Source organism: Paroedura picta, chromosome 17 (genome assembly GCF_049243985.1).
Source record: "Paroedura picta isolate Pp20150507F chromosome 17, Ppicta_v3.0, whole genome shotgun sequence".
Classification (NCBI taxonomy): Eukaryota; Metazoa; Chordata; class Lepidosauria; order Squamata; family Gekkonidae; genus Paroedura; species Paroedura picta.
The window spans coordinates 10,715,184-10,732,986 of record NC_135385.1 but is presented as its reverse complement, the minus strand read 5'-3'; the positions used below and the strand labels follow the sequence as shown (position 1 = coordinate 10,732,986).

The 17,803-nt window shown below is 48.4% G+C and overlaps 1 protein-coding gene and 1 long non-coding RNA gene across 4 annotated transcripts in view; both read left to right on the top strand.

Moving 5' to 3' along the window:
• Window positions 1–6,326, top strand: part of LOC143827312 (uncharacterized) — a 38,946-nt gene extending 32,620 nt beyond the window's left edge. The window contains exons 2-3 of one of the 2 annotated variants that reach the window (XR_013227255.1): window positions 4,764–4,998; window positions 6,208–6,326. This is a non-coding gene — a long non-coding RNA (uncharacterized LOC143827312). Of the gene's footprint in view, window positions 1–4,763; window positions 5,069–6,207 lie in introns of those variants that run through there. The other variant, XR_013227254.1, reaches the window with a different exon arrangement.
• A 3,938-nt stretch (window positions 6,327–10,264) lies between these two features.
• COX19 (cytochrome c oxidase assembly factor COX19) lies at window positions 10,265–13,204 on the top strand. Of its 2 annotated transcripts, none has more exons than XM_077316776.1 (3): window positions 10,265–10,433; window positions 11,874–11,985; window positions 12,622–13,204. In XM_077316776.1, the coding sequence occupies exons 1-3, from the start codon at window positions 10,352–10,354 to the stop codon at window positions 12,707–12,709; spliced, it is 282 nt and encodes a 93-aa protein (XP_077172891.1). In that variant the 5' UTR covers window positions 10,265–10,351; the 3' UTR covers window positions 12,710–13,204. The 2 variants fall into 2 exon arrangements, with proteins under 2 accessions (XP_077172891.1, XP_077172892.1); XM_077316777.1 differs by having other exon boundaries at window positions 11,874–11,989; window positions 12,626–13,204.
• The last annotated feature ends 4,599 nt before the right edge of the window (window positions 13,205–17,803 follow it).

Here is a 17,803-nt window from a genome sequence, read left to right as displayed (position 1 = left end):
ACTCGCAAGAGTCTTCTCCAGCAGCAGAGTTCAAAAGCCTCAGTTCTTTGACGCTCGGCCTTCCTTATGGTCCAACTTTTGCAGCCATACGTTGCAACTGGGAAGACCATAGCCTTGACTAGACGGACTTTGGTTGGCAGGTTGATGTCTCTGCTTTTTAGGATGCTGTCTAGATTTGCCAGAGCTTTCCTCCCCAGGAGCAAGCGTCTTGATGCCCCCCCAAACCAGAATCCCTGGCCAGTCGGGCCTGGAAGAAATTCGCCATCGGATCCCAAAGTGGTACGATTGGCATTTCCCTGGGCATGCAAGAAAGGGCCACAAGAGCCAAGCACCAACTGCTCCCTTCTGCTCACCCACTCACAATCTGCCTAAAAGAAAAAGGAGAAAGTAGACATCAAAATGCTAAAAACATGGATATCCAAATCATTCTAAAACACTAAGGCAGAAAACATTTCTCTCCAAAACATTCTACAACACCATCCATCCAATTTTAACAAGAACAGACTTAAAAATAAAGAACCCAATCAGGTGGCCACTTTCTAAGAATGCATTTGCTCTCTTTTTTTTTCTTTTTGCAAGTAATTTTCTGCACGTAATAATTATTCTGGTTGACTGCAGGCAAGCCGTTTCAGTCTTGCTTACAATATTGTTTAGGATGTGGCTCCTGTCTCTTAACCTGGCTTTTTTGGACTCTTCTTTGTTTAAGATTTATTGTCTGGGCCATCTTTCAGACCATCCTCAAAGTTGAAGGTGTAAGTTGTCATTATTCCAGCAAGGAGAAGGCACACAGAACAAAGGTTGCCGTACGTTTCTATGATCATTTCTCGTGGGTACTTCTGATCCTGGCAGGGGCTCATGGGGATTGTAGTCCATGGACACCTGGAGAGCCACGGTTCGGCCACCCCTGACTCTACAGGGTCGGCATAGGTCAACTGTGACTCTATGGTGTCTTCCAAGAGCCTTTGTTCCCAGGAAGATAAATTTCGGAGTGTAACCCTAGTATTCCCACAGACCAATAACTGTACATAGGACGACTCAAATCAAATGCCCATGCATAGTTTGGGACTCAGCTTCTTGGCTTTTGCATCAAGGTCGTTGGAACTTGATGAGCAGGCAGTGTGATGCAGCGCTAAAAAAGGCAAATGCCATTTTGGGCTGTATCAACAGGGGCATCACATCAAAATCACAAGATGTCATAGTCCCATTGTATACGGCACTGGTCAGACCACACCTGGAGTACTGTGTGCAGTTCTGGAGGCCTCACTTCAAGAAGGACGTAGATAAAATTGAAAGGGTACAGAGGAGGGCGACGAGGATGATCTGGGGCCAAGGGACCAAGCCCTATGAAGATAGGTTGAGGGACTTGGGAATGTTCAGCCTGGAGAAAAGGAGGTTGAGAGGGGACATGATAGCCCTCTTTAAGTATTTGAAAGGTTGTCACTTGGAGGAGGGCAGGATGCTGTTCCCGTTGGCTGCAGAGGAGAGGACACGCAGTAATCGGTTTAAACTACAAGTACAACAATATAGACTAGATATCAGGGGAAAAAATGCCACAGTCAGAGTAGTTCAGCAGTGGAATAGGCCGCCTAAGGAGGTGGTGAGCTCCCCCTCACTGGCAGTCTTCAAGCAAAGGTTGGATGCACACTTTTCTTGGATGCTTTAGGATGCTTAGGGCTGATCCTGCGTTGAGCAGGGGATTGGACTAGATGGCCTCTATGGCCCCTTCCAACTCTATGATTCTATGATTCTAACTCCGGAACCAGTCGAATCCCTGGTAAGCAGGTTTCATCTTTTTCTTGCTAACGCTTTTCCACTGGATTTCCTCCCTTTCGTAGGTAGGCGATGTCTTGCGGCTTCCTCTGCAGTTAGCGCTTAAGCCAAGGTAGGCGTTGGAGTTTACCGTGCTCAGGCAGGGAGAGTTTCAGTAGCTTAATCTGGGAGCTTATTTTGTTTCTCACCCCGGCTGTTCTTCAGAGGATGCAAATGAACCTGTCATTCTTGTCTTGATGGCTTCCTTTTCTGCACCTGGCAACAGAGACAGGGCGACTTTAGGCCTGTCACGGTCCTGTTAGAGCTGTTCTCACAGGGCAGTTCTTCCAGAGCTCTCTCAGCCCCACCTACCTCACAGGGTGTCTGTTGTGAGGAGAGGAAGGGAAAGGTGTTTATAAGCCACTCCTTTGGACTCAACCTGGGCCAGGGCCTTTTTGGTCCTGGCCCCAACCTGGTGGAATGAGCTCCTGGAAGAGCCAAGGGCCCTGCCGGAACTGACCCAGTTCCGCAGGGCCTGTAAGACGGAGCTCTTCCGCCCAGCATTTAGATGGTGAGAGAGGTCGATACATCGCAAAACAAAATGAATAAAAGAACTGTCATCGTGGCTACTCAACATTTCTGGGGAAATCTCTAGCAGAATGATTTTTTCAGCTGCACAGTCCCTCAGAAGCCCTGAGGGGCAAAAAGCTCACCTGGCCCATGGGCACCATGACATAAATATACAGACACCAGAATGATGGAGAAGGGCCAGTAAGAGATTGCTGGTGGTAGCTGGGGAGTAGACCTCACAATCTCACCAAGCTTGAGGGAGAATCAGAAATCTGGGATTTTGGGCTGTATCAAACGGAGTATCGTGTCCAGATCACGGGAGGTGATGGTGCCGCTTTACTCTGCTCTGGTTCGGCCTCACTTGGAGTCCTGTGTTCAGTTTTGGACACCCCAGTTGAAGAGGGATGTTGACAAACTGGAGCATGTCCAGAGGAGGGCAACAAAGATGGTGAGGGGTTTGGAGACCAAGACGTACAAGGAAAGGTTGGGGGAGCTTGGTCTGTTTAGCCTGGAGAGGAGACGACTGAGAGGGGATCTGAGAACCATCTTCAAGGATTTAAAGGGCTGCCCTATAGAGGATGGAGCAGAGTTGTTCTCCCTTGCTCCGGAGGGACGGACCAGAACCGATGGGATGAAATTAATTCAAAGGAACATCCGGAAGAAGTTCCTGACAGTTAGAGCAGTTCCTCAGTGGAACTGGCTTCCTCGGGAGGTGGTGGGTTCTCCATCTTTGGAAATTTTTAAACAGAGGCTGGAGAGCCATCTGATGGAGAGGCTGATTCTGTGAAGGCTCAAGGGGGTGGCAGGTGACAGTGGATGAGCGAGAGGGTTGTGAGTGTCCTGCACAGTGCAGGGGGTTGGACTAAATGACCCAGGAGGTCCCTTCCAGCTCTATTATTCTATGACTCTATGATTGTATTTCAACTATAGTTTTTAAAAAAATTCAACATGGTATAGCATTCCATAAATGTGAAAAACTAACAGATTGGAAGACTCAAAAAAATTGTTAAAAAATTGTAAAGGAATAGCAGTCGGATCGCAAAAGGAGAACTCAAATGGTATTTCCCCCTATCATGAATCACACAGGTGTGTGTGTGTGTGTGTGTGAGACAGAGAGAGAGAGAAAGAGAGAGAGAGAGAGAGAGAGAGGAGTTAACCAAGACCCACCTTGACATCTCTCATCACCTGGATGGATTTCTCCTGCCGTGAAATACCTCCCGGCCTCCCCAGCTATGTGCCCGACCCTCCACTCCGGACCTCCGGCTCGTGATTGACAGGGGAATCGCTGTCCTCGGTAGGCACAAGTGGGCTCATACAAAAGGCAAGATGTTAGACTTGAGCGGTTAAGTGACAAGGGGACTCCGGGCTGCTGTTGACAAGAAATTCCTCCCTGGAGAATGCTTCTGGTTTGTGTCAGGGCTTTGTGGGACTGGCGTACGTGCTTCTTGGGCTGAGCGCACACGGAGGGTAGGATTGCATTGCATAGAATCAGAGAGTCATAGAGTTGGAAGGGGCCATAGAGGCCATCTAGTCCAACCCCCTGCTCAACGCAGGATCAGCCCTAAGCATCCTAAAGCATCCAAGAAAAGTGTGTCTCCAACCTTTGCTTGAAGACTTCCAGGGAGGGGGAGCTCACCACCTCCTTAGGCAGCCTATTCCACTGCTGAACTACTCTGACTGTGAAAATGTTTTTCCTGATCTCTAGCCAATATCGTTGTACTTGTAGTTTAAGCCCATTACTGCGTGTCCTCTCCTCTGCAGCCAACAGAAACAGCCTCCTGCCCTCCTCCAAGTGACACCCTTTCAAATACTTAAAGAGGGCTATCATGTCCCCTCTCAACCTCCTTTTCTCCAGGCTGAACCTTCCCAAGTCCCTCAACCTATCTTCATAGGGCTTGGTCCCTTGGCCCAAGATCATCTTCGTCGCTCTCCTCTGTACACTTTCAATTTTATCCATGTCCTTCTTGAAGTGAGGCCTCCAGAACTGCACACAGTACTCCAGGTGTGGTCTGACCAGTGCCACATACAATGGGACTATGACATCTTGTGATTTTGATGTGATGCCCCTGTTGATACAGCCCAAAATGGCATTCGCCTTTTTTCCTCCCTGCCACAGCGTGAGACTGGCGTTCTGTAAAAAAAAAAGATGCCCAAACATGGGAGCCCCACCAACTTTTTAAATCTATCGGTCGCTGGAAAGGTGGCAGTTGGGTTTGTGGTGTCCACGGGACGCCATGTTGGGGACCTCTGATATAATGGCGGAACCAATTCCAAAGACTTCCATCTGATGTAGGGGTTGTGAGTGTCCTGCCTAGTGCAGGGGGTTGGATTAGATGACCCGTGAGGTCCCTTCCAGCTCTGTCATTCTACGATTCTATGAAAGAGTCCGCAGCTACGGAAATCTCTAGCTGCGGCCCTGTCTGTCTTCTCTTTCCCCGACACAGGATCACCCAGTCCTGACAAGAAAGACAGCCTTCGTCAGAGGAAGGATTAATTGTTGTTCGCAGGAGACTTAAAACTTGCCCGAGGGCAGATCAGTTTTTACATTATCTCTGCACCGGAGTGAAATTCGGGGCTCGGCCGCTAATAGCAAGAGACACCCATGACAGCAGATTGATCCCTTTAGCATTTCATGCATGCGCGGCCTGATGTACGTTTGGGGCGGAGGATGCACAGAAGGTAAACAGCTGTACAAATCCAGAAGAAGCGAACGTTGTCAAACCCAAATGTATTTTCTATCCCGTGAAGTGACAAGTTGATGGCCCGTAATACACCTTTTAAAAAAACCCAAAACGGCAGGTATGGACCATGGAGATAATGCTCTTTGTCATTTCGGAATGTTGCTTTCCATTAACCTTTGGGATCAAATTTGTCTTACAGGTGTTTGCTTTCATCCGAAAATGTTAACGTTTAGGGCGGGGTGTATTGGGGTGGGGGCATGTTTGCTTTGTGGCATTACCCCACCAGCATAGTTTTTTAGGTTCTCTTGGCAACTTTGTTGGGTATGCTTTTGTTAGAGTTCTTTTCACCCTGCAGCTTTCTGGACCCCCCTTTGCCTCGCAGGGGGTCTGCTGTGGGGAGAGGAAGGGAAGGCAATTGGAAGATGCTTTGAGTCTCCTTTGGACAGTGAAAAGCAGGGTATAAAAGTCTCCCGTTCAACTGGTTTGACCTAAAACAAAGTTTGAGTCCAGAATTAAACAAAGTTTATGTAAATTAAACAAAGTTTAATTCTAGGTATAAGCATTCACGTGCATGTGTCTCACAGACTGGCCAACCAGTTCCTGTGCAGCTCCAACAACAAGGCATAGAAGCCAGAATTTCATAAGAATATCAGAAGAGCCCTGCTAGATCAGACAAGGGTCCATCTAGTCCAGCATCCTGTCTCACACAGGGGCCAACCAGTTCTTCTGAAAGTCCTGCTGGGTGAGAGAGACCCATGGTCCATCTAGTCCAGCATCTTGTCACGCACAATGGCCAACCAGTTCTTCTGAAAGGCCATCAAACACAGCATGGAGGCCTCATGAGAACATCAGAACCGCCCTGCTGGTTGAGAGACCCATGGTCCATCTAGTCCAGCATCTTGTCGCACACACTGAGCAACCAATTCCTCTGCACATATAACAACCGGGCCTGGAGGCAGAGGCCATCATAAGACATGGAGTCCTGCTGTATCAGAGTTATGGTCCATCTAGCCAACCAGTGTCTTTAGAGGGACAACAACGAGGCACAGAGAGAGCCTGAGGCCTTACCCTGATGTTGCCTCCTAGCACTGGTATTCAGAGATTGACTGCCTCAATACGAATACGGAGGGCTCACTTTGGTCACAATGAACCTCTTCACCTTTTAATCATTCATGGTGGAAAGTACTTCCTTTTGTTTGTTTCCCAGGATCAGATGGTTATGGGTCCCTGTCTTCAAGAAGAGGGAGCTGCTAGAGAACAGCTGAGTCTTGGGCTCCAAACTTCCATGAAACCTGTCCTCAGTTAGGAACTGCAGTGATTTTCGAAGGTAGGCCATGAAGTTTTGCATCCCTGAAGGATACAGGTGATGTCCTTTGAGCCCCATCCAACAACCAACCATGGCATAGACTCAGACTCATACCTATTCCTTCCCACATCTGGACCGGAATACCATTTTTCTTAGAATGGAACAAAATTCAGTCTCCCAACTTAATGACAATTAGGCCATAAAAGGGGGGTGGGATTTGAGGACTTGTAGGACCCCGGCTGCCTGTGCTTTTTCCTCTGGACCTAGGACAATCATCGTGTGTTGCCTAGGCAACCCCAAAGGGCAGTGAGATCTCGGAGAGTAGCCTCATGAATTTTGGTTCACTCTCATGGTTGCCTAGGCAACCCCAAACGGCAGTGAGATCTCGGGAGATCTCGGTTCACTTCCGTGGTTGCCTAGGCAACCCCAAATGGCTGTGAGATCTCGGGAGATCTCGGTTCACTTCCGTGGTTGCCTAGGCAGGTGAGATCTCATGGGGTAGCTTCAGCTCACTTTCTCGGTTGCCTAGCAACCCGAAATAGCCACTCTGGGCCTTTTTCGTTGCAGAACTTCGATTTTATTTTACCCTTCTCATAACTGCGGGTTAGATTTGGGTTGCTCCCTGTTGTGGATTTTTGGTGGTTTTAAGAGCAGGTTTTTGGCTGCTAGAGATCCTCGTGGAAGGGAGGGGCGAAAGAATCGAGATGTTTAAAAACGAGGCCGGCTGTAGCGCAGCTCGCTTTGTGGGCTGTAGCTGCAGTTTTGTGCGTTTCATAAAACCCAGGAAGGGGAGATTAGATTTTAATTTGCCCAGAGCAGCAACAGACTTTGGCTTGGGATTTTTTGACGGAGCATCTCCGATTCTTTAGAAGGCTGACCTTTCCTCTTTGAAGGCGGTCTCACCCCGGGGACTTCCAGGCAGCGCTTCATCCAGGGCCTGTGGAGACCAGCCGGACGGTGGCTTGGACATGAAACCATCTGCAAGATGCTTGAACCTGATGGGCTTGCCTTGACACCCAATCTCCCAGCCGGTTTCCTTCTGTACATGGGAGAGAGACGGGCCTCATTTCGGAGGGGAGTTTAGGGATGCCAGCCTCCAGTTTAGGGATGCCAGCCTGCTCTAGGTTGAGAAATACCTGAAGATTTTGGGGTGGCGGCTGGGTGGAGCCTGAGCAGGGCGGGGTTTGGGGGGCTGGTTAAAAGGGTCCGCTGGTGGGGCAAACCAGTATGCTGGGGTCAGCCCAGTTATAAAGGTTTAAAGAATTTCTGCCCAATTATTCGGCAGTTCCCTGAGTTTTGAAGAAGAAGAAGAGTTGGTTCTTAGATGCCACTTTTCTCTACCTGAAGGAGTCTCAGAGTGGCTTACATTCGCCTTCCCTTCCTCTTCCCACAACAGACACCCTGTGAGGGAGGTGGGGCTGAGAGAGCTCTGACAGAACTGCTCTGTGAGAACAGCCCTAACAGGGCTGTGACTGGCCCAAGGTCACCTAGCTGGCTGCATGGGGAGGAAGAGCAGGGAATCAAACCCGGCTCGCCAGATTAGAAGTCGGCACTCCTAACCACCCCACCAAGCCAGATTTACAGAAAGCTGGTAGCTCAGGAAGGTGCAAATACCTTGTTCGCCTTCGTCTTTAGCAGCCTTCATATCCTCTGTCCCAGGGCAAAATCAGGGGGGAAAGTGTCCGTTGACACGGAAAACTTCCCCCTGTGTGTTTTCTACGAGGATTCTCTGTCATTCTGCCAGAGCTGCCCTGGCCTTAGACACCTTTATTTATTTATTTTTTAAATTTATTTTTATTTATTTATATTAATACACCTTGCTGCTTTTCCACTCGTGAACCCCCGTTCCCACCCCCTTCATCTCGCTCCGTGTTTGATTTCACCAGATCTGAAAACTGACACTTCGGACAGCCCTGGAAAATCAGGGGCTTGGCAACCCTCTGCAGGCGTCAGCTCTGAATCACGGTGAAAAAATGAACTTGCTTGGGGTTATAAATGTCCCTGCGCTCATGTGGGTGGCCAGGCTAACCTGATCTCATTAGATCTTGGAAGCGGGGCAAGGTCAGCCAAGGTGACGCGTTGACTGGGAGATCACCGAGGGAGTCAAAAGGTCACTGTATAGAGGTAGATCCCATTCAGGGGAGGCCAAACCGTGACTCTCCAGATGTCCATGGACTACAATTCTCATGAGCCCCTGCAAAGTGGCTCATGAGTGCCACAGTTTGTCCACCCCTGCATTAGACCTTGGAAGCTAAGCAGCGTTGACCTTGGCGTTTGTACCAAGGACGTCCAAGGTCACCATGCAGAGAAGGGCAATGCAAGCCAACTGGGGATGTCTTGCCAATTAAATAAAAGTCACGTCCCGTTTTGGACGCTGCAGTTCAGGAAGGAGACTGACAAAGCTGGAAGGTGGTCAGAGATGGGTGACGAGGACGGTTGAGTCGCTGGGATCTATTGGGCACGTGGACATCTTACAGGATCCAGGCCTTACGAGGAGAGGAGGAGAAAACTGGATCTTTGACACTTAGAGAAGAGGGAGGCAAGAGGTGATAGGATAGCCCTATATCCTATGGCTTTCCTCCTTGTGGGTCTTGTGACCCCCCCAACGTTGCCCCCTCACATTCTGGATTGGATCTAACCCTGGACAGAAAACAGACCCCTACCACTTCCGCAATGAGATCTGCTTTGCTAGAACCTGAGAGCAATGCAGTGTTTTGTTTGGGGACATTACGAAGCTTTGAATATCATTTGCTTGATAAATGGTACACAGGGAAGTCCATTGCCGGGTAGGGTTTCCACTTAATAGATAATTGTGTGTAAATACAGAGGAAAAAGTAAATTGCGGATCACTGTGAGGGAAGCATAATCAAGATCTCTGGTTTCAAGCCCTTTCAGTGAGTGGTTATGTAACGGACCTGGGTGTCCTTTTCCCCTTTCAAACCGTATTTATTACAACGGGGGAGCAAAACAAATAACAAAAACACCCCAAAAGGGAACAGCCACTCCCTGTTGGGAAATTCCTGGGGGTTACAGCTTGAGGAAGGTGCAGAAGAAGAAGAGTTGCTTTTCACCACCCAAATGCAGTTTATATTCGCCTCCCCTTCCTCTCCCCACAACAGACACCCTGTGAGGTAGGTGGGACTGAGAGAGCTCTCAAAGAACTGCTCTGTGAGAACAGCTCTAAATGGACTGTGGGAGGCCCAGAATCACCCTGCTGGCTGCATGAAGAGTGGAGAATTGAACCTGGCCCTCCAAATTAGAGGGCTCCGCTCTTAGTCACAACATGAAGCTGGGTTGCCAGATTTGTGTTGATTGATTGATTGCATTTCGTTCCTAAGGCTCAGGAACGAAAACAAGAACAGTGCATCAAACTCAGTGACTGTTATCGAATGAAAGGCCAATAAAAGTACTCTGTATTCTGTATTCCTCTCCCCAACAAACACCCTGGAATGCAAGAGAGGCTGAGAAATACCTGGACACGGCGGCTAAAGAAATTGGGGTTTAGGGAGGGGAGGGGCTTGAGTGGCATCGAGTCCATCTTGCAAAGTGGTCATTGTCTCCAGGTAAAATGATCTCTTGTCACCTGGGGATCAGGTGTCATCCCTGGGGATCTCCTGCCACCACCTGGAGGTTGGCAACACAAGGAGAGTGGGGTTTGGTAAGGGGGTAAGGACTTCGGCCGGGCTCAATGCCAACTCTGAATGCGTAATTTTGTGGGGTTCCAGGGGGAGTCAAACGACGGCCCTCCAGATGTCCATGGACTACAATTCCCATGAGCCCCTGCCATCTGGCAGGGGCACATGGGAATTGTAGTCCATGGACATCTGGAGGGCCGCCGTTTGACTCCCCCTCGACCATTAAACCCTCCCCAAAACCTTGGCGGAATGATTAAATCTATTGCTTCCTTGTTATAAGGCAGGCGTTCGATTCTCTCCGCCATCCTCTGCTCTGGCCTGGCTCGGCGCTCTCCCGACGCCGGAACCCGGAAGTGGCGCCGCTTCCGGTTCTCTGGCGGCCGCGGCCGAGCGGGGGGGTCTCCGTTGCCATGTCGACGGCGATGAACTTCGGGAGCAAGAGCTTCAAGCCGAGGCCGCCGGACAAGGGCTCCTTTCCCCTCGACCACTTCGGTGAGCCCCGCGGCCGACCGGGCCGGTCTTCGGGGCGAGCAAAGAAGCGGGGAGGGGGGGGTCGAGGACGAACTGAGTGCGCATGCGCGAGTGAGGAATGGCCGAGTGCGCATGCGCGAGCTCGGCGCTTGTGGTGCTCCTGTTTTTATTACACTAATAACTATTGACTATATTTAGACTATATTTAGAAATGCAATAAAGACATTGCAATAAGCGAAAGAGGTACTCATGCCCCTGCCCTGACGTCGTTGTTTAATTGCAATCAGCAAAAAAAAAACATCAAAAAAAACAGGTCATTGCTTTTATTACAATATCGAATTGCTATTATTATAATAATTGCTTTTATTACAACATCGAATTGTAATCGGCAGAAGAAATGCAGCCTACCAGTTTTATTGGTTTTTCATAGCGATATGAGAAAGGAATACTCGCTCTGCTGCTGTTGCTTCGGCGTTTGATTGCAATAAATTAAAAAAAAGACTGCTTTTATTTATATTTAATTTAATTGCAATAAGGAAAACCAAGACTTGCGTTACTGCTTTTGTTTCATTGGTCTGAGACGGCAATAAGCAAAAGGAATACATCTTACTTCTTTTATTTTACTGCTCTTTAATTGCTATAATTGCCGCTTTTCTCTACCCGAAGGAGTCTCTAAGCAGCTTCCAGTCACCTTCCCTTCCTCTCCCCACAACAGACACCCTGTGAGGGAGGGGAGGCTGAGAGAGCCCTGATATGACTGAAGAAGAAGAAGAAGAGTTGGTTCTTATATGCCGCTTTTCCCTACTTGAAGGAGTCTCAAAGCGGCTTCCAGTCACCTTCCCTTTCCTCTCCCCACAACAGACACCCTGTGAGGTGGGTGAGGCTGAGAGAGCCCTGAAATTACTGAAGAAGAAGAGTTGGTCCTTATAGGCCACTTTTCTCTACCCGAAGGATTCTCAAAGTGGCTTACATTCGTCTTCCCTTTCCTCTCCCCACAACAGACACCCTGTGAGGGAGGGGAGGCTGAGAGAGCCCGCAGCTCTCTCAGACCAGTTCTGCTTGGTCAGAACTGCTTTATCAGTGTTGTGACTGGCCCAAGGTCACCCAGCTGGCTGCATGTGGGAGAGGAGCGTGGAATCAAACCCGGCTGGCCAGATTACAAATCCGCTCCTAACCACCACACTGAACTGGCTCTCCAGTAGGGCTGCCAATCTCCAGGAGGAGAAGCACACAAAGGATGCAAATAAAGAAAAAAAAACCCCACATACTCATTCTTTTAAAATATACTGTGATATTGTGAATTAAGATGCCCAGGGTATAAACGGGCTAAGTTTCCTGACTTGCTGATTTAAAGTCTGCCGCAGAATGTCTCCCCACCCGTCGGCCTTACCCCGAGCACGGTCTGTTTTGTTCTGGAGGTGATCCTGTATCTAACCGTTCCCCTGCATGTCCCTGTTGCAGGTGAATGCAAAGCTTTCAAGGAGAAATACATGAAGTGTCTGCGGGAGAACGGCTCGGACAACAGCTTGTGCAGGCATGAATCAAAGGAATACTTAGAGTGCAGGATGGACAGGCGAGTGCATTCCCACTTTCCCCCAAAACCTCCTGTATGCTCATCTGTGCATGTCTGCTCTTGTGTTGTGGCTGCTGGATCAGCTTCCACTGGGATGTCATCTGTGCCTGGCACTGACCAGAGCCAAGTCATAGAATCATAGAGTTGGAAGGGGCCACACAGGCCATCTAGTCATAGAATCATAGAGTTGGAAGGGGCCATACAGGCCATCTAGTCCAACCCCCTGCTCAACACAGGATTGGCCATAAGCATCCTAAAGCATCCAAGAAAAGTCCCTTCTGAAGAAGAAGAATTCTTTTTTATCACCCGCTTTTCACTACCTGAAGGAGTCTTCAAGCAGCTTCCCTTTCCTCTCCCCGCAAGAGACACTCTGGGAGGTAGATTGGGCTGAAAGAGCTATGACAGTACAATCAAGACTGTGAGTAGCCCAAGGTCAGCCAGCTGACTGCATGTGGAGGAGCAGGGAATCAAACCCAGCTGGCCAGACTAGAAGCTGCTGCTCTTAACCATTACACCACGCTGCTCCACCTGCTGGCAGAGGGCACCACTAGAGGGAGGAAGCCAAATCTCCTTGGGGAAGGGTATCCAGAGTGCGTCTGTATTTTCTGATTATATTTTTGTTTGTTTATTACTCAGGCAGCTGATGGCTAGAGAACCACTGGAAAAACTAGGCTTTAAAGACCTCATGGAAGAGAAGGTGGAAAGCGAGAACCAGAAGGTATAATGAAAGAAAGACAATTCTTGACTGTAACATCTGCAGCGGATCCTATAGGGGGAAAATATTTTGGGGTGGGCCGTTACTTACAAACGAAAATCCCCAGCCACCACCCCGGTGGAGCGTTGCCTAAGAAGGAGGTGGAGCGCAAACCCCCAGATTTCTGCTTTGTGTTCCAGCACTCATTTCACAAATACGGTGCGGGGAGGTGCTGGGCCAGCAGTGCTGTATCCTCTTGCACTAGTTGAACATGGGAAGGTCAGGCTGCCGGCTTACAAGACCCCTCGCGATTGTGCCTTCGGTGGTAATACACAAAAATCAAAATCTGCCCGTCTTCTCAGTGGCGAAGCTTAGTCCCCAAAATGGCAACATGAATCTTAAGCATAGGGGCTTAGAACTTGACGCCCGGGAGAACTCCTGTTCAAATGGAAGCGTTTGGAGATGGTATTATATATAGCTGCCATGTGTGTTGTGTTTCGGGAAAAATAAACCCCTTTCTTTTCACTACTGAATCTTTGCTCTCTTCTCTTCTGTCTGTAGCCCTTCCAGATTTGTGGGGAGGGGAGTGTTTCTTGTTCGAAACAAGACTTTCGGGGCCGGCCCTTAATCCCAGCGATCTGTCCTTCACAAAACCGGCCTGTATCCAACACGATGCAATGGCACCGGGCATTCCACATTTCACACCGCGTCTGGCTATATCCCTTAGCTGGAGATGCTGTAGTTGTGAATGTAGTTATCACGACATGGTGTAGTTGTGAGTTTCCTGCATTCTGCAGGGGGTCGGGCCTGATGGCCTTGGAGGTCCCTTCAAACTCTGTGATTCTATGGTTTTGCAGTGTTCGCGTGGAGGGTTTTCTCCATGCAAGGCTGCTGCTAACACACCAGCTTGGTTTGAAACGGGCCATGATCTGGAACAGAGTTGGGCACGTGGGCTCAGCTCCCATGGCAGGGAAGGGGTTTGTTGATTTGTGAAGACCACTCTTGGTGGGGCTGGATTCTTGAGCAACCGGGCTGTCCTCGTGGGATTAATGGCGTCTGGACAAGCACACGTAGCTGCAAGGGAAGGGCCGGAGATATCTGCTTAGAGTATCTGCCTGGCGCCCAGAAGGTCCCAGGTTCAATCCCCGGGTTCCGTCCCGAGCCGTACGTGATGTGAAAGACCTCCGCCAGAGACCCCGGCGAGCCAGAGAACATGAGACCGACCTCCACGGGCCAAGTTTCGGATTCAGTAGAAGGCACCTGTTTCCCGTGACGTTAAACCAGAAAAGCCGGGTCCTTTCCCCCGAGCGGTGCGAAGCAAACGTGAGAAGAATGACATTTTTTTCCGGTGCTTCTGCGAGGGGAGGCTGCTGTGGAGCCTACTGCTCCTGGTAGGACAACCACGGCATTTTTTCGACAGGGCGCCTGGGAGATCTTATCCTGCATAATGAATGGAAAGGGGGGAGGATGCCGGCATTCCCCTCCCCAAAATGGCAAGTATCCATGATACTTATGGAATTTGTGTCATCTGAAGATCGTGCACGAGGACAAGCGTGTGAACCTCTGTGGATCGCAACTTAATGGGCCTTGCCTTGGCCTCTCGGGCTTTGTACTTATAAGGCGCTTCACCAGGAGTCGCCTGTCCGTAGCCTTTGTTAAGCTGCATTACGGCCACGTGCTTAACCCAGGGTTTTCGAGCCCTGTTGGAATTCTGACCCGGAGTGTTTGAGGCAGTCACAGAATGGTTGCCACAAAATCGCTGTCTCAGGAGGAAGAGCCAGCCACAGAATGGCGACAGCACGTTGCAGGACCTTCAGCCGCACAGTGAAGACGAAGAAGCAGCGTTGGTTTCGATGCCCTGCTTTTCAAGGGAGTCTCCCAAGTGGCTGACAATCTCCTTGCCTTCCTTTCCCCACAATAGACACCCTGTGAAGTAGGTGGGGCGGAGAGAGCTCCGAGAGAACTGCTCTGTGGGGAAAAACTCTTTAACAGGACTGTGACTAGCCAAAGGCAACCCAGCTCGCTGCGTGCGGAGAAGCGAAGAATCAAACCCGGATTGCCAGATTACAAGCCATTGCTCTTAACCATTGCACCAAGCTGGCTCCCAAAGCAACATTTTAAAAAACCTGCACAGCAACTGCCTGGCCTTAACCTCTGTTAAGAAGAAGAAGAAGGGTTGGTTCTTATATGGTGCTTTTCTCTAACTGAAGGAGGCTCAAAGCGGCTTACAGTCGCCTTCCCTTTCCTTTCCTCACAACAGACACCCTGTGGGGTGGGTGAGGCTGAGAGAGCCCTGATATCACTGCCCGGTCAGAACAGTTTTATCAGTGCTGTGACTAGCCCAAGGTCACCCAGCTGGCTGCATGTGGGGGAGCGCAGAATCGAACCCGGCATGCCAGATTAGAAGTCCGCACTCCTGACCACTCCACCAAAAGGATGGGTTGAGCCACTTTATTTATTGTTTAAAAATGAAGACGGCGTTAAGCTGGGTCTGAGGCCTGCTGGTGAGAAGAAAAGCCAGGAACAGAGAGATCTAGTTTCAATAAATCAAGCAGGGCGTAAACGGTGAGTTTGAATCTTGCGCAGAGAGGAGCAGGAGGTGGCCAGAAAGCACACCTCTGGAGCATTTCCCCAAACTGGTGTCTTTAACAGTAATTGAACTAGATTGTGCTGTACTACACAATTCGTGTTCTTTGTAAACTGCCCGGATCTGCAAGGCAGCATATAAATCTAAAGAAACAAACAAAGATGCGTTGCACGTTCATCGTCTATAAAACCAGTTAAAAACATTATTAAAACTCACGGTGCTCCATTACATCTGCTTGACTTATTGACCTGCCTCCTGGTCCCTGGATTTCATTGGGTGCCAGTTTGTTCTGGCCTCAGCCAAAGGCCTGGTGGGAGAGCGCCATTTTGCAGGCCCGGTCTCGCCAGCTTGGTGTGGTTAAGAGCGGCAGCTTCTAATCCCGAGAGTCAGGTTTGATTCCCCGCTCCTCCACATGCAGCCAGCTGGGCGACCTTGGGCTAGTCCCAGTCCTGTGATAGCGGTTCTCATAGAGCAGTTCTCTCAGAGCTCTGTCAGTCCCACCTACCTCTCTGGGAGAGGAGGGGAAGGCGATTTTGAGCTTTGCATCAGCAAACGTGAAATTCATGTGGTTCCTTCCCCAAGAAGCACAAATCCAGACTTTTGAACGAACCCCTCAGATCATCTTCAGTCAGGGCAGATTCCAAAGGGCCTTTGGTTTGTTTCTTTCCTGTCCTTTCCCTGTTGCACTGACTCCAGTTAGGAGACCAAATCAACTTCAAGGGTCTGGTTCATTTATTCGTTCATTCATTCGTTCATTCATTTGGTTCATGGTGGTTAACATCAAATTCTGAATACAAGTTTTAAAAAAACAAAACATAATACAATAAAGCAATCAAATTGAAAGCCCTAGGGGTCTGGGGCCCCTGTATCAGCAGGACTCAATTTCCCACTATATCCCCAAAAGATGATTAAGATAGAGCAACTAAAATCTTTAAAAAAAATTTTTTTTTATTAATACAGAAAAAAGTTACATAGAAATTACAGAACAAATCCAAATGAGAAAAACAGTAAGAGAAAAAAAGAAAAGAAAAATAAGTATAATATCATTTTAAAAAGACTTCCAACTGTACTTACAAAGAACAAATAATTCTTAACCCTTTTTGCCTGTATCCAAACTTTTGTTGTCTTACAATATCAAATACCTCAATGACTCTATGAAATACAGAGCCTTCCTTAATATTTTATAATCGTATCTTTGTTTTGAATTTGTCCGGTACTGTGTTCAATTGTCCGGTCCTGTGTTTTTATCTGAGGTGACCTGCTCTGAGTCTGCTGAGAAGGCTAAATGCATTATTTATGGCAAGGATACATTTCTTCTTCCTTTTCTCTCAAACTGCCCACCCCAATCTCTTCCTTGCTTTGCTAGAAACTGTGGACTCGTAAAAAAAAATGCAAGGCCTTTAAAAAGACTAAAAGAGAACAGTTCTCTTGGAAGAAGTGGTGCTAGACCAGAGTGAAAATTTTATATCTTAAAAACCAGCGTTGCTGATTCCATGTCTGGGGTTTCTTGAGCGTCCTAATGAAAAAACGGGCTTTGTCAACACAAGCAGGGAAAAGTTGGGCTAGAAGCTGCTTGCGTGGATGTCCCTTCGTTTCCGTGAACTGGTAGATGGCAGGTTTGTGGTTCTGGGGCAAGGATAGCACAGTCCTGTTCCATAGAATCGTGGCTAGAATCATCGAGTCAGAAGGGACCTCCAGGGTCATCTAGTCCAACCCCCTGCACAATGCAGGACACTCACAACCCGCAGTGCCCCCAATTTCATGCTTTCTTCTGGGTACAGCTCACTGGAGGCAGGGATTAGCTCAGGACAAGGCCTTCTTGACGGTGGCCTCTTGAATACGGAACACCGTCTCCCAAGAGCTATGCTTTGGACAACCTATCAGGCTGTGTTCTTTTTATTGTGCTGTGTTAAGGTTTGCTTGCTTACTCGTTGTGTTTCTTTTAAAGAAAACCACTGTTGCTGTTTCTTTTTTTTTTAACATGGATTTAGTACTGCGCTGCTAATTGTATGCATTGTGTTACAAAGTTGTGTATTATTTGTGAACTGAACTTTGGGGTGGTGGAGAGGTGTGATAGAAATCTCTATAAAGCCACCTTGCTAGCATGTATGCCTGGTTATAGAGATTTTGGTCGCATAGGTAAATTTGGGAGTCGTTTGTGGTTTTCCCCTATGAAGAGCTCTCTTTGCTTTTGGGAATCCCTGTCGCTGGTGAAAATCGTTTCGGAACACGAAGTTTATTATTATTTTTATTGTTATTATTATTTTTATATACTCCCCAATGGCTCGAGATGGTTCACATAAGACAGAAACAATACAGGTAACCTATTTTTTACAATAATAAACTGATAACAACACACACAACACAGAACAGTAGAAAAATATAGGGAACATTAAATGAGCACTTACTGATGGCACATGGGTGGCTTGTCTGATATTGTATCAGTGTATCAGGATTCATGTTTAAACACGCAGTATTGTTTGCTAAACAAAATCGCATTGTTCTGAAACACATCGTTATACGAAAAAATGGAAGCA

Bases quoted from the DNA above. Each gene is read 5' to 3' on its own strand.
- COX19 (XM_077316776.1), top strand. From the start codon at position 10,352: ATGTCGACGGCGATGAACTTCGGGAGCAAGAGCTTCAAGCCGAGGCCG. The intron at 10,434-11,873 runs GTGAGCCCCGCG...TCCCTGTTGCAG, and splicing joins CTTTCCCCTCGACCACTTCG to GTGAATGCAAAGCTTTCAAG. The intron at 11,986-12,621 runs GCGAGTGCATTC...TTTATTACTCAG, and splicing joins TTAGAGTGCAGGATGGACAG to GCAGCTGATGGCTAGAGAAC.